Here is a 13,193-nt window from a genome sequence, read left to right on the forward strand (position 1 = left end):
TCTTCAGGGTCTCTTCAGGCTCTCTTCAGGCTCTCTTCAGGGTCTCTTTAGGGTCTCTTCAGGCTCTCTTCAGGCTCTCTTCAGGGTCTCTTCAGGGTCTCTTTAGGGTCTCTCCAGGCCTCTTCAGGCTCTCTTCATGGTCTCTAGGGTCTCTTCAGGGTCTCTTCAGGGTCTCTCAGGCTCTCTTCAGGGTCTCTTCAGGGTCTCTTTAGGGTCTCTTCAGGGTCTCTTCAGGGTCTCTTCAGGGTCTCTCAGGCTCTCTTCAGGGTCTCTTCAGGGTCTCTTCAGGGTCTCTTCAGGCTTTCTTCAGGGTCTCTTCAGGGTCTCTCAGGCTCTCTTCAGGGTCTCTTCAGGGTCTCTTCAGGGTCTCTTCAGGGTCTCTTTAGGGTCTCTTCAGGGTCTCTTTAGGGTCTCTTCAGGGTCTCTTCAGGGTCTCTTTAGGCTCTCTTCAGGGTCTCTTCAGGGTCTCTTCAGGGTCTCTTTAGGGTCTCTCCAGGCCTCTTTGGGGTTTCTTCAGGCTCTCTTCAGGGTCTCTTCAGGCTCTCTTCAGGCTCTCTTCAGGGTCTCTTTAGGGTCTCTTCAGGCTCTCTTCAGGCTCTCTTCAGGGTCTCTTCAGGGTCTCTTTAGGGTCTCTCCAGGCCTCTTCAGGCTCTCTTCATGGTCTCTAGGGTCTCTTCAGGGTCTCTTCAGGGTCTCTCAGGGTCTCTCAGGGTCTCTTCAGGGTCTCTTTAGGGTCTCTTCAGGGTCTCTTCAGGGTCTCTTCAGGGTCTCTCAGGCTCTCTTCAGGGTCTCTTCAGGGTCTCTTCAGGGTCTCTTCAGGGTCTCTTCAGGCTTTCTTCAGGGTCTCTTCAGGGTCTCTTCAGGGTCTCTCAGGCTCTCTTCAGGGTCTCTTCAGGGTCTCTTCAGGGTCTCTTTAGGGTCTCTTCAGGGTCTCTTCAGGGTCTCTTTAGGGTCTCTTCAGGGTCTCTTCAGGGTCTCTTTAGGCTCTTTTCAGGGTCTCTTCAGGGTCTCTTCAGGGTCTCTTCAGGCTCTCTTCAGGGTCTCTTCAGGGTCTCTTTAGGGTCTCTTCAGGGTCTCTTCAGGGTCTCTTTAGGCTCTCTTCAGGGTCTCTTCAGGGTCTCTTTAGGGTCTCTTCAGGGTCTCTTCAGGGTCTCTTCAGGGTCTCTTCAGGCTCTCTTCAGGCTCTCTTCAGGGTCTCTTCAGGCTCTCTTCAGGGTCTCTTTAGGGTCTCTTCAGGGTCTCTTCAGGGTCTCTTCAGGGTCTCTTCAGGGTCTCTTCAGGGTCTCTTCAGGGTCTCTTCAGGGTCTCTTCAGTGTCTCTTCAGGGTCTCTCAGGCTGTCTTCAGGGTCTCTTCAGGGTCTCTTCAGTGTCTCTTCAGGGTCTCTTCAGGCTCTCTTTAGGGTCTCTTCAGGGTCTCTTCAGGGTCTCTCAGGCTCTCTTTAGGCTCTCTTCAGGCTCTCTTCAGGCTCTCTTCAGGGTCTCTTGATGTAGGTCAGGACGCCTGCAGCTTTGCCAAAACCATTAGCTCAGCAAGTTCATGCACAATGCACATGTGATTTGAGAGCTGCTTTTTACAGTTGACTTATCTTTTCATTGTAATTCTTAATGCTGAAGCCATTCACAATATCAATAATTGGTCTTGAAGAGTATTTCAAGGGTCACTGTCTGTGCTTCTTCTGCACAGCTCAGGTGAGACTAATTGTTTTGAAGACGTTGGAAACAAAAGGGTTTTCCTCACATATCTGTTCCCTGATCCCGGTGGCGTTCCTGCTGTGGCCGTGGCAGGACAGTCATTAACTGGTCTTTCAGCCTGCTGGAGCACGACACGACCTCACACTCTTTAACTTGAACTTGTGCTGTTCAAACTTCACATTATTAGTGCTCAAGTTTATATTCTAGATCTACAGATTCATACCTAGAGATCACAGAGACTGAGGTTGAATAGCCTAAGAGACTGTGAATATACCCTGGTGAAAAATCCAGCATAAACTAGCATGAAATCCAGGCTGGTTTATACTGGTCTAGCTGGTGGATGAGCCACAGTCATGCGGGAACATGTGCGACACTAAAGACTTATCCTAGACCTTGGAAGGACGAGAAAACACATTGTCGGGTTAGATGGCTGAAATTATCCTTCAAATATCCTGTCTTCTGTTTTTTTAACAAATCACACCCTGGTTGTACACGTCAACATCACAGCAATGTTGTAATTCGTGTAATTAGTTTAATTCATTCCTAATTATGTTCAGGAAGTGTTTGGGGGCATCTATATATTATCCAGTAGATTATTATGATCTGTTGTCTTCAGTCAGCCCTCTTTCTAAGCAGGCAATCCTGTCATGGTTACGCTTTGCTAAATATTAACTAGTAAAGTGAGATTGCCCTTCAGAAAATGTTGATATTATTATTACTAATTATGATGAGCAATCCCTAGCCACATATCAAAAGCAAAAACGTGTGCAAACGAGGTGTAAAATGAGAAACAGCTGTGTTTCTCCGTCTGACATCTGTAAACATAATCATCAGGGCGCTGAAGTGTGTTTAACAACCTTCTAATGCATTGTCTCTGTTTGTAATGGTTTGCTTTAGAATTAGTCACTCGGCTTCTTTTGTAAAAACTTCCTCTCTCATTTGAAGTATGTATGGTTTGCTGACGTAAAACCTTTGAAGAATGTTTAAAAGTAATATGTCCGTACAGGTCCATTAGAACAGGAAATCACTCCCAGAGAACAATCGTGCCGCACGAGAAGTCCTTGGCGTTTTTCACAGCCCAAAGCGATGAGTTCTGCTCTATACACACATTGCTTAAGACACACATTAGTTTCCCTCTGGTTATGTTGAGAGAGACGTCAAACGCGTGGTTGCCGTGGTTACAGATAAACAGAGCTCTGAGGGCATTGCTGTAGCGCTGACTGGGCATGTGTGAAGTGAATCAGGTAAGCTGTGAGAGAGGTGAGGTGTGTGTGTGTTATCAGACACACTTCCTCAGCTCTCTGAATCATGCCACGCCAGAACTAACACTGGCAGACTGGAGTTGTGCAATTCTAGGCTTTCTCTGGTGTATCGATCCAGTTTGTTCTGCTATCTACTATGAGAGTAAATTAGTTCTCTGGAAACTGAAAGTGGCAGTTCTTTCAAAAGTGAAAATTCTCTCATTTATTCATAACCGGACTCTCTTTCTTACATGATACAGAAGAGGAGAACATTTTGATAATATACCGGTTGCTCTTTTAAAAATAAAAATTACAATTTGATGCTTGTAAGCTTCGGGAACTGACTTTCATGGTGCTTTCGCATTGAAGCTTGAACAGTTCAGTCCCTGTTAACTCTAATAAAACTGCATGCAAAAGAGCAACAGAAGCAAGTCAATGAAGACAGAATTTTTACTTTTTTAGCGTGAACTATCCCTTCAGTTGCCTCTCTGTGTTTCATTTGTTTGAATATTGAGTAAACATGTTGTGTGGCTCATAATCTTCATCTTCAACCTGTGTGTCCTCCCTATACGCCAAGTACGCAAGTAGCGTTGCTCCCAGGAGTGATTTAGGGCTGTGTTTTAGTATTGCATTCCTGAACGTTTCAACTCACAGTTGTTTGTTGACAGTGAAACTGCTCTGAAAGTATAGATTAAGGGGTGGGGGGTCATTTTGTGACAGGGACTGTCTTCAACTGATTCTAGCCTTTAAGCAAACAGCAGTACTGTACATCGCAGATGCTGTTATCACACACATTTCACAGCATTGTTTGAAAGATAAAGCTGTCAGATATATGCCTTGAGCACACAGCGCTCCCTGAGTCTCATCAGCCCTGCAGTATGAGTCAGCAGAACACTGAGTCTGTACATCTGAGACCACAAACCCATCTCAAAGAACACAGTATGCCTCCGTGTGTGTGTGAAAGTAGCGACTCGTATTGGCCTGCCTGTGAGGGTGTGTGTGCACTGCCGGATCTCCTCATCCTCTGCAGAAACTGCTGGTCCAGCAGAAGCACAGAGGCTTGCACTGCAGCATGAATGATGATGATGCAGTGTCTGTGCAGAGCTGGCGTCTCTGGTTTCTTCCCACCAGCAAAAAAATTGAAATGTAACCAAATCGATGCAGCAGTGCCCCTGAAAGCGCTCGCTCGGGAACGAGACCGGAGCGCTGCTGCATTGCAGTGGATGCGTCTGCACCTTATTTTTAGGGAGTGTTTATTTTAAGACTCACTGCGTCTTGCAGCTTTTCTCACCGACAGACACATGGAATATTTGTGTTTTCAAATATCCATTTGTCACACTGCAGGACCATTTGTAATGAACTAGTGAAAGATATGCACTGTCCTTTTTTATATTCATATTAGTTTTAACTAGAGATGCACCAATACTAAAAAGAAAATCTTTCCGCACCCTTTTGATTGACAGAATATAATCAGCACTGATCATCGGCTGTTTTTAAACAATCGGCCGATAGTGATAGTGATTATTAGCCGATACATTGGTACATCTCTAGTTTTAACCCTAAGATCTTGATAACAGAAAGTCCATGGACTTGTTATGTGTCAACTCCACATTACCATCCCAATCCTTAACCACTGTAAACACAGACTTGCAGATTAACAAAAACTTCTTTATGACCAGGTCAGAGTTCATTAACATGTAAAAAGACCCAAGTACAAGCATGAAGTTCCCTCAGCAATCCACTGTTCCCTCACTTCTCTCCTTGGCTCGTCACTCATGTTTGCGGCCAGACTTCGACTGCATTGAGATGTGCTCATACGTGAGTTGAATGAATATGCCTCTGTCTCTTCTGTCACCTTGAAAAGACTCAGATGTCCTCCTGCTGTTTTGATGACACTTCCACTTCACCGAGGTGCCCGTCAATGTGAGCGCAGGATGCCAAGATGCCAACATCACATGAATAGTGTCTATTTAAAGTCTTGTCGTTCTACTTACAGTCTTTTCATTAGGCGTTTTCTTTCAGGCACTGATGGTCAGTCATATGCAAATGCACGTCACTTTCCCTTCCTCAGAAAACACTGAACGCTGTTGTTATGTGACGGATGATCAAATGTGCCTGATCACTAATGCTGCAGGTTTAATGGGAGTGAAAAACGGCAATTAGATTAACGGGACAAAAGCAATCTGTTACGCTGTCAATTATTCATGCGGTTCTGGTTGTCTCAAACATCAGCAGTTCGTATGGTAAAGATTGAATTACATTGAGCTCAAAGGCAGAACGTCTCCTGCTTCAGTGGTCACCTGATGGGGTTTGTGACCTATGAAATCACAACGAAACTAACTGGATTATCTGTCAGGATGAAGGCTTAGTTTTATTCTAGCCTTGAAGTATCCCCAGCGTTCAGTGGCTCATGTCTCGCACTGACAGTGTGGAAGGGAAGTCAGGACGGCCGGATGTGGCCTCGTGTTCCGGCCCATAAACGAGAGTAACTTGATGTCAGAGGTGGTTAGAGATGGCCATCAATATTTCCTGGTGGAATTGGTTTGGTGCTTAAAGCAGAAAATAGAGCCATTAGTGTGTGATCATGAAGTCGCTTCGGGAGGTTCTCGGTCAGGAATTCACGGTTGGGTTGACTGTCCCTTCCTCAGAATGGTGATTCAGAAGGATTGCGGATGTGTGCGTGTGCGTGCATGTGTGTGTGCGTGTGTGTGTGTGTGGGTGTGTGGACAGAACGATACTGATACTGTTTCCTTTGAGAAAAAGAAGTGCACTTAAGCATACTTTAAGAAAAGTACGCATTACAGAAATAATATGCTTTAAAAGAATATACTTAAGTTATGTAATTGCATGTTATTTACAATTAAATAAAATGTAATATAGTTTCAATTTTTATTAAATGCATTTTTTGACCCACTTAATTAGGACATAAGTACATCAGGTAAACTTTATAATACAGTTCCATCATTAATGAATAACTACACAGGAACAAATGAGGAACGCGCATATTTTGATTATGACTCAAGTGTTACTACATCCTTCTAAATGAATTACTAATTATTTGGATCAGTTTTCTAAAGTGAACATAATTAATAATAATAATTAATAATAATTATGAACCTGCATCTAGTAGTTCATAGTAGTTCTCTGGGAGGCATGAAAAAATAGTAGTTATTGATTAGCTAATAGTAAACTACTTTCATTAAACTGAGCGCTATTACTACTAATTCATTAATCAGTTTCTTGTTAGTTAATAGTAGTTGCTAAAGTGTTAGTAATGTGTTACTCATTTGTTCCTGTGTAGTTACTCATTATTTGACGGAACAATATTCTAAAGTGTTACTGTGCATCTTTATATGAAATTTCATAATTCTTTTTTTCTGTTGAAATATGGTACTGACAAGCTTTTATGGTAAACTAATGTCATTTCTATTGATACCTTTATGTCATGTATTTAAATATATGTGTAATTACACATTTGGAATGATAAAGTAGCAATTTAGTGCATTTAAAATATATTAACTTTAAATGTATCACTATAGTGAATAAAATTATAATCAAGAGAATAATTGTATATCTTTAGAAAGATTATTATATCATAATGATTTAAAATGTACTTTAAACTTTAAAGTCATAAACACTCTCTTTAAGTACACTTAAGTAGCCTTTTATTTCATTAATGTTATATATCTGACAGAACAGATTTTTAAAAATGTACTTTTATCATTTGAAGTGCACCTTCAGTCCAGTGAAGCGCTCTTGTGTTTCACGCTGGTCGGAGTGTGACCGCTCACCGCTGCGCTGATGACGTGTTAGAGACTCGATGCCAGGCGTGACGTGCGCAGTGAACTCGTGCGCTGCCGTAGAGGTGCTCATTTAAAAATGTTGACGAGCAGAGGTTTTGCAGATGGGAAGTGCAGAGGAAGGCTGTAGGTCCAGAGTGCTCGGGGAAACACTTTGTCATCGCAGTGGTTATCGACACACCGGAGTCATGCGCTTTCACATATCCAGATATTATCGCAATGTTACAGGTATGCAGGGATATTATTTGATGTTGTCTGACTTACGATTTCTTGAAATAGTTTGACATTTACAAGGTTGCCTGAGCTGTTTTCATTTTGAAATTATCACTTGCTTTAAACTAAATTATGTTGCATGAAGTGGCTGTATTTGAAACATTGAAACGTAATGAAGTCGCTGTTTGGTTGAGAAGGATTGCTCTACCTGTGCACTCACATTCTTTTTGTAGTGAAATGTGATGACCCTGCATTTACTTCAGTCTGATCAATAGCTCAAAATAGCCCGTCTCTTCTAATATTTAGCAGATGTTTTGTAAAGGTCGTTTGGATCAGACACACATCAGTGCATGTCACGAGCTCCAGCTCCAGACGCTTTTAAATTCTTGATCTCAGATTAGTGTTACACCTGAATAAGATCCTCTGGGGTAAACCTGCTCCTTTCTAAGTGCTCTTATGTATTGTGTTGTGTTGTTCTGTGCAGCGGCCACCAGCACCACTCCCTCGGCCAAGACCTCCAGTCACATGACGCCCTGCAGCGAGAGCGAGAGAAAGTTCTGCGTGAACGGAGGGAAATGCTACACGCTGGAGGTCACGCCAGGAAACATCAGACACCTCTGCAGGTACAGCTCACATCCGCACGCGTGTTACAGGTTCAACACTGAGACATTCAGTCTGCTAGTCACTGTCATTCTACTGATCTTAGATGAGGTTTAATTAACAAATGAACTATTAGCTCAAACAGTGGAGCACTGCATTTGCAACACCAAGGTTTGGTTCTCAAGCAATGTATGGAGTGATACAATGAATATCTTCAATGCAATGTTGGATAAAGTATGAAATGCATGAATGTAAATGTAAAACCATGTTGCAAGCGGAGGTTTTCTGTGTGCATGACTTACTGTCCAATCCAGTGAATAAGCACAAACCGTAGTGCTGATGTCAGGGCTCTGTTCTCATCAGTAAGCACTGCAGTCGAGAGACAGACAGCAGCGCTCCTCAGGGACTGGAGATCTCTGAGCTTTCCATCTCAGCCATCCATCTGTGGTCACGTGACCCTTAACCAACATGTGGAATTAGTGCTAAGTCAAGTATGACTACTAGTGCTCATAATAATGTGATCAGACATTGTGAAACTAAGATTAAAGCTGAGTGTGTGCATCATCCTGCAGCATTTGTGCTCCAGACATGAATAATTCCTCATGTTGAGGAGATTTAAGAAATTGGATGCACTGATTTTCACTGCACTACGGATGCACATTGAAGGAAGCATATCTAGAGACCAGAAGATCACAGAGGATGGATTTTTTCATTGGAGACAGCCACCCAGTAATCCTTGACTATCACCTAGCAACACCCTGGCAACCACCCACAACACCCCAGCATCAAAGCGACTGTTGGATGTCCGAGCATCATTCACCTTTTCTTCAAGGAATGCGACATATCGAGTTGTTCTTGTTAACGTTTCTCATCACTTTTGATGAATCTGAAACAGTTTGAAATGCCTGAGGACCGGAATACCAACACAATCTCAAGTTGCGGAAAATCATAACTAATTTACATTTTAGAGAATTGGTGGCAAATTAATTTCATTCGTATGTCTTTGTACGATCTGTTTATGCCCCAGTGATGGTTATGTTCTGGGGTTTGGGTGAAACTTCATACTCCCTTTTTCTAAAGAATTCACATCATATGAATTGATATAAAACAGCCACCTCATAAAATTGTTCTGATTTCCCGTGAGATTGGGTTAGGTATACTCTCAGTAAACATCCCGATGATGCCCACGCTGCTGAGAGCGACGTTTGGATGAATATGTGCTGCACGCTTTCCACTCAATAACAAACAGCAGTTCAGAAAGCATCTGATCATAGTGATGTGGATATGTTTGCACCAGCTCTGCGATTTAGCACTCCAGTCACATCAAGTCTCATTTATTTATACTGCACTTAATGTCGCTTTCCATTGTTCATGTTTTCACTCGTGTCTTAATTTGACGGACTGAACGGAAGAAATAAACCGGAGAAGATTTCCACACCAAAGAAGGCGGAGCCTCAGAGCCACACCTACCTATTGCATCATCGCCATGGGCCAATGGCAGTTTGAAGATTCTGACTAGCCGGAAAGTTCAAGAAATGTCAGATTTTTTTCAAAATATCACACCAGTTCTTTTTCCACTTGAAGTACACCAGGGCCTGTTGAGAAAGACAGCTGCCCAGCTGTTGAGCCCTTTCAGGAGAACAGCTGGAGCTCTACGGCTGTGTGTGGGTGTGTGTGGCAGGGGTTTGAGTGCTCTTAATGTCATCAGAGAGCAGTTGGTCAGCTGAAAGATCAAGACTGGAACAATCACAACCCTGGACCTTTTTTTTTTCTTTTTCTTCTTCTTTTTAACCATAAAATAAGTGAAATGATGACGTGACAGCAGAAGTGAATCCAGAGGGGCAACTCATGTTTGTGAAGAGCAGAGAATATTCCCTGTTCTTGAACCAATCATGACCCGTGCGTGTGTTTGTCTAGTGTTGTAGTGTAATGTTGTGTTGTGATGTGATGTGTTGTGCTGTGTTCATCCTCTCTCTAACTTAGGTGCCTTCCAGGATTCACAGGGAACCGCTGTCATACCAGAGACCCTGTGAGAGTCGTAGACCCCAAACGTATGTGCAGTCAGTGAACGCCCCCTTCACCCCCAAACACACACTCCATCGCCGCTGTTTCTGCGCTGCCTCGCCACCTCCGCCATTTAGAAAGCATTCATTCTGTCAGAGTTTGCCAGGCCGCCCATCTGTCCCGGCGTCAGATGTGGACAGGTGCACGATGGGCTGCCAACATTTACCCCAGAGATACTCCCCACTCTTCAGAGACTAGTCATGTCTAAACTGTTAATTGGCTCTTGGAACCCAGGCGGACGTTTGCGAGACATTCAGCGAGCAACACCGGAGACACGCGTGTGTGAGGGGGACTTTTGGGTGTCAAACTCACTTCCTGTCTTCCTCTCTTTCTCTCTGTGACTTCTGTCTTTCCCTCTCAGGTGCCCCAATGAGTTTACTGGTGATCGCTGCCAAAGCTACGTAATGGCCAGCTTCTACAGTACGTCTATTTCCTCTTCCTGTCTGTGCTTGGATTGGAGCATGCTCAATCAGCGCTACCTCCTGTTGCTTTGGTTTTGTGTTCTTGACCAACGGGTAGTCAGATCAGACAGATCAGATCTTTTTTATGTTTTCCATTCCTTCTCTTTGCATGTTTAGCTTTTATTAATCTAGTTTTGTTTTGTTGGATGCTAGTTAGCTGACAATAGTTAGACAGGGTTGACATCCATCAGTCTGGACACATGTTAGTTATTAGGGGAGATCGGGTTTGTCCTCATTCACATCATCTTTGACTTTTTCGGGAACAGATGAGATGAGTGTATCAAGCTCTGTCGCAGACAACATCACACCACCTGGCTCAAGAGGTTATGAACTGACTTTACTCTCAGCTTATCAACATGTTTAGTGAGCTAGTCATCATGGATAACTAAGTCCTATAAACCTGTGCCAAGGGTCACTCTCAAGAAATCGTTATAAGTGTCATTCTCAGTGTTGATATTGTTAACTAAAACTATAAAAAATATTTTATGCTAATTAAAATAAAGCTAAAATAAAATATGAATATTAGATGAAAAAATTTCAATCTAAAGAAAATTAGAAATGTTGCCTTGGCAAGTACTAAAATTAATAAAACATCTCAGGTTCTCTAATCCTGGTTCACTGAGAAAGGGAACAAGACACTGTGTCTTGAAATTAGGCTATGGGGAACGCCATTAGCATGACCGGTGTCTGAAGCATGTGTGAAAAACATGCCAATTTATTGGCTGACGACAGTCCATGAAGTCACAAGCGGAGCGCTGTTAAGTATCACAGGGTGCCTGTAATACACGTCATCAACTCTTTTGTCTGAGGCAGGCCCAAGGCATGGCAATGAGACGCAGTGTTCCTCTTCTCAGGAAACCAGGGTTACAGTCGTAACCTGAGATGTTATTTTTCAAAGTCGAACACCGACATTTGAGTAAACCTTGAGTAAAGGTACTCTACCTAAGATCCGCTTTAGCTAGCGCTTCGTCTTTTCCTTTTAGCACTAGACCATAGTTTGTGACAGATAACGAGGAGGGAAGCCCCGCAGACGAACTTCCTCTACTTGTTAGCATTTAAAGCCAGGCCACAGTAGAGCACCCATCAAAGGGGAGCGACATCCCAACTTGAAAACCCGACAGCAGTTGGGGAGGGAGGGAAATGAAGTAGAGAAAATCTAAACGGCCCTACATAACTCCAATCACCTAGCATCAACCCTTAAGGCCATCCAAAGGGGAGATATGTCTCAGACAAGAGAAAGGCAGTCTGCTTTTTCTTTAGTTTGCCAATAATTCTCATCCAGCATTAGTCAACCCCAAGGAGGATGCAGAGAAGCTTATGCCCTACATAACATACCCCAGTACACTGGGGGAGAGCAGCTCAACCCTGAATAAAATATAGGTACTTCTCCAGGACACACTATAGCTAGCGCTTTACTCTAGTGCTAACTATAGCATGCAACAGATAACCAGGAGGGACGCACACAGGCAGTCTACCTCTACCTGTCATGTTCTTGAACATGGGTCATATTAGAGAGGCCTATAAATCACCCATCCCAAGGGGAGCATACATCCCTACTTCAAGACACAACAGTAGTTGGGGAGCGAGGTAAACGAGGTATAGGGAATATATACTGCCCTTACTCCATTCACCCTGCATCAGCCCTACAGGGGTATCTACCAAACAATACAACATAGCCAAGCATACAGTTCTACTTTAGACATAGGGGAGAATATAGCTGATCCTGGAAAAAGATACCTCAGGATTTCAGAGTGGAGCCAGAGAGATGCCAGAGACAATAAACCTCTGCCCACAACCACTGATCAATGCCATTCTCACCTTGGGGGCATGTGAAGGATGTCCTCAGACATGTGCCCATCCTAACACCTAATCTGAAGTATTTTAGCCGGAAAAAAGTGCTGGCATACATAAGCCATCAAGCACTGCTTAGCGCACAAAATGCAACAGAGAGAGTGGTTTCAGATTTCTGTTTTCCTGTTAACCAAAACCTGCTCCATTTCTGTGCCGGTTTGGCAATGGTTGCTTTGAACTCCTCCCTTAGGAGGGGTCCATGAAAGATAATGTAGAGTCTCTACATTAGGATAATATAGACTCTATAGCAAGGTCTTCTATATTCAAGTCAAGTCACCTTCATTTATATAGCGCTTTTAACAATATGGACTGTTCAAAGCAGCTTTACAGTGAAAATAGGAAATTAAAGTAACAGAGATTGTTTGGCTTTACAGCAGCTCTAGTAATAAAGGTGTATTGTCTATTTGGCTTATTGTCTTATATAAAGGCTTATTAATAAAGTTATTGTCCAGCTAAAGTTAGTTTTGATCGATTCGCAGAGGAAAACAGTAGATTAGATCATTAGATTGCTGAGCAGATCACACTCGTGCAAACGCTAGATTCATGTCCGTCGGGAGAGAATCAACAAGATCAGAGCTTCTTAATCCAGGGATAACGCAAATGCATTATACTGAGTGCGTCTAGATCCCTCAGGAGTCAAATGTGCTCCAACCGAGTGTTTATCCGCATGTACAAACAAGCGACTCCTGAAGACAAAAAAAAATGATATTGTTTATTACAGGCACACCTTTATACTTACGGGTGCTCCGCTTGTGACGTCATGGACTGTCGTCAGCCAATTAATTGGTGTTTGTCAGACGTGCTTCAGACACCAGTCAGGGTGATGGAAACACAGGTGCAAACTGGCTTAAGACATGCTTTTTTTGGGTGTTAAATAATGGCACAAATACCAGTACATTGACTACAGCAAACATTTAGATACTCTTCTCCAATAAATATTGCATCTGAAAGGGAAGCTCCTACAAATGCATATGGAATCAGCTGCAAAAGGAATTGTCCAGGCCTTTTCATTTATTTTTCATCTTGACAAATCCTGACAGAAGTTTTTTTAACCCCATAAGAGCGTTAGTAAATCTGAGAATCTTCTCTGAGAATGACTCTTCTTAAACTATTGACGTGACCTACAGGACCACAGAAATAACCACAATTCCCTTAATTAACATGCTTAAAGGGATAGCTCCCCCAAAAATGAGAATTATCCCATGATTTACTCACCCTCAAGCCATCCTAGGTGTACTGTATATGACTATCGTTTTTCAGACAAATACAAT

General features: G+C 43.0%; 1 protein-coding gene across 9 annotated transcripts in view; it reads left to right on the forward strand.

The window, feature by feature from the left end:
* Nucleotides 1-13,193, forward strand: part of nrg1 (neuregulin 1) — an 84,300-nt gene that overhangs the window by 58,694 nt on the left and 12,413 nt on the right. For 6 of the 9 annotated variants that reach the window (XM_084103594.1, XM_084103595.1, XM_084103597.1 and 3 more), the window contains 2 exons: nucleotides 7,431-7,569; nucleotides 9,972-10,030. In XM_084103594.1, coding sequence (XP_083959720.1) covers nucleotides 7,431-7,569; nucleotides 9,972-10,030 — 198 coding nt within the window. Of the gene's footprint in view, nucleotides 1-7,430; nucleotides 7,570-9,529; nucleotides 9,598-9,971; nucleotides 10,031-13,193 lie in introns of all 9 variants that reach the window. The other 3 variants (XM_084103596.1, XM_084103602.1, XM_084103599.1) reach the window with 1 other exon arrangement.

This window comes from Abramis brama, assembly GCF_963993115.1.
Source record: "Abramis brama genome assembly, chromosome: 25".
Lineage (NCBI taxonomy): Eukaryota > Metazoa > Chordata > Actinopteri > Cypriniformes > Leuciscidae > Abramis > Abramis brama.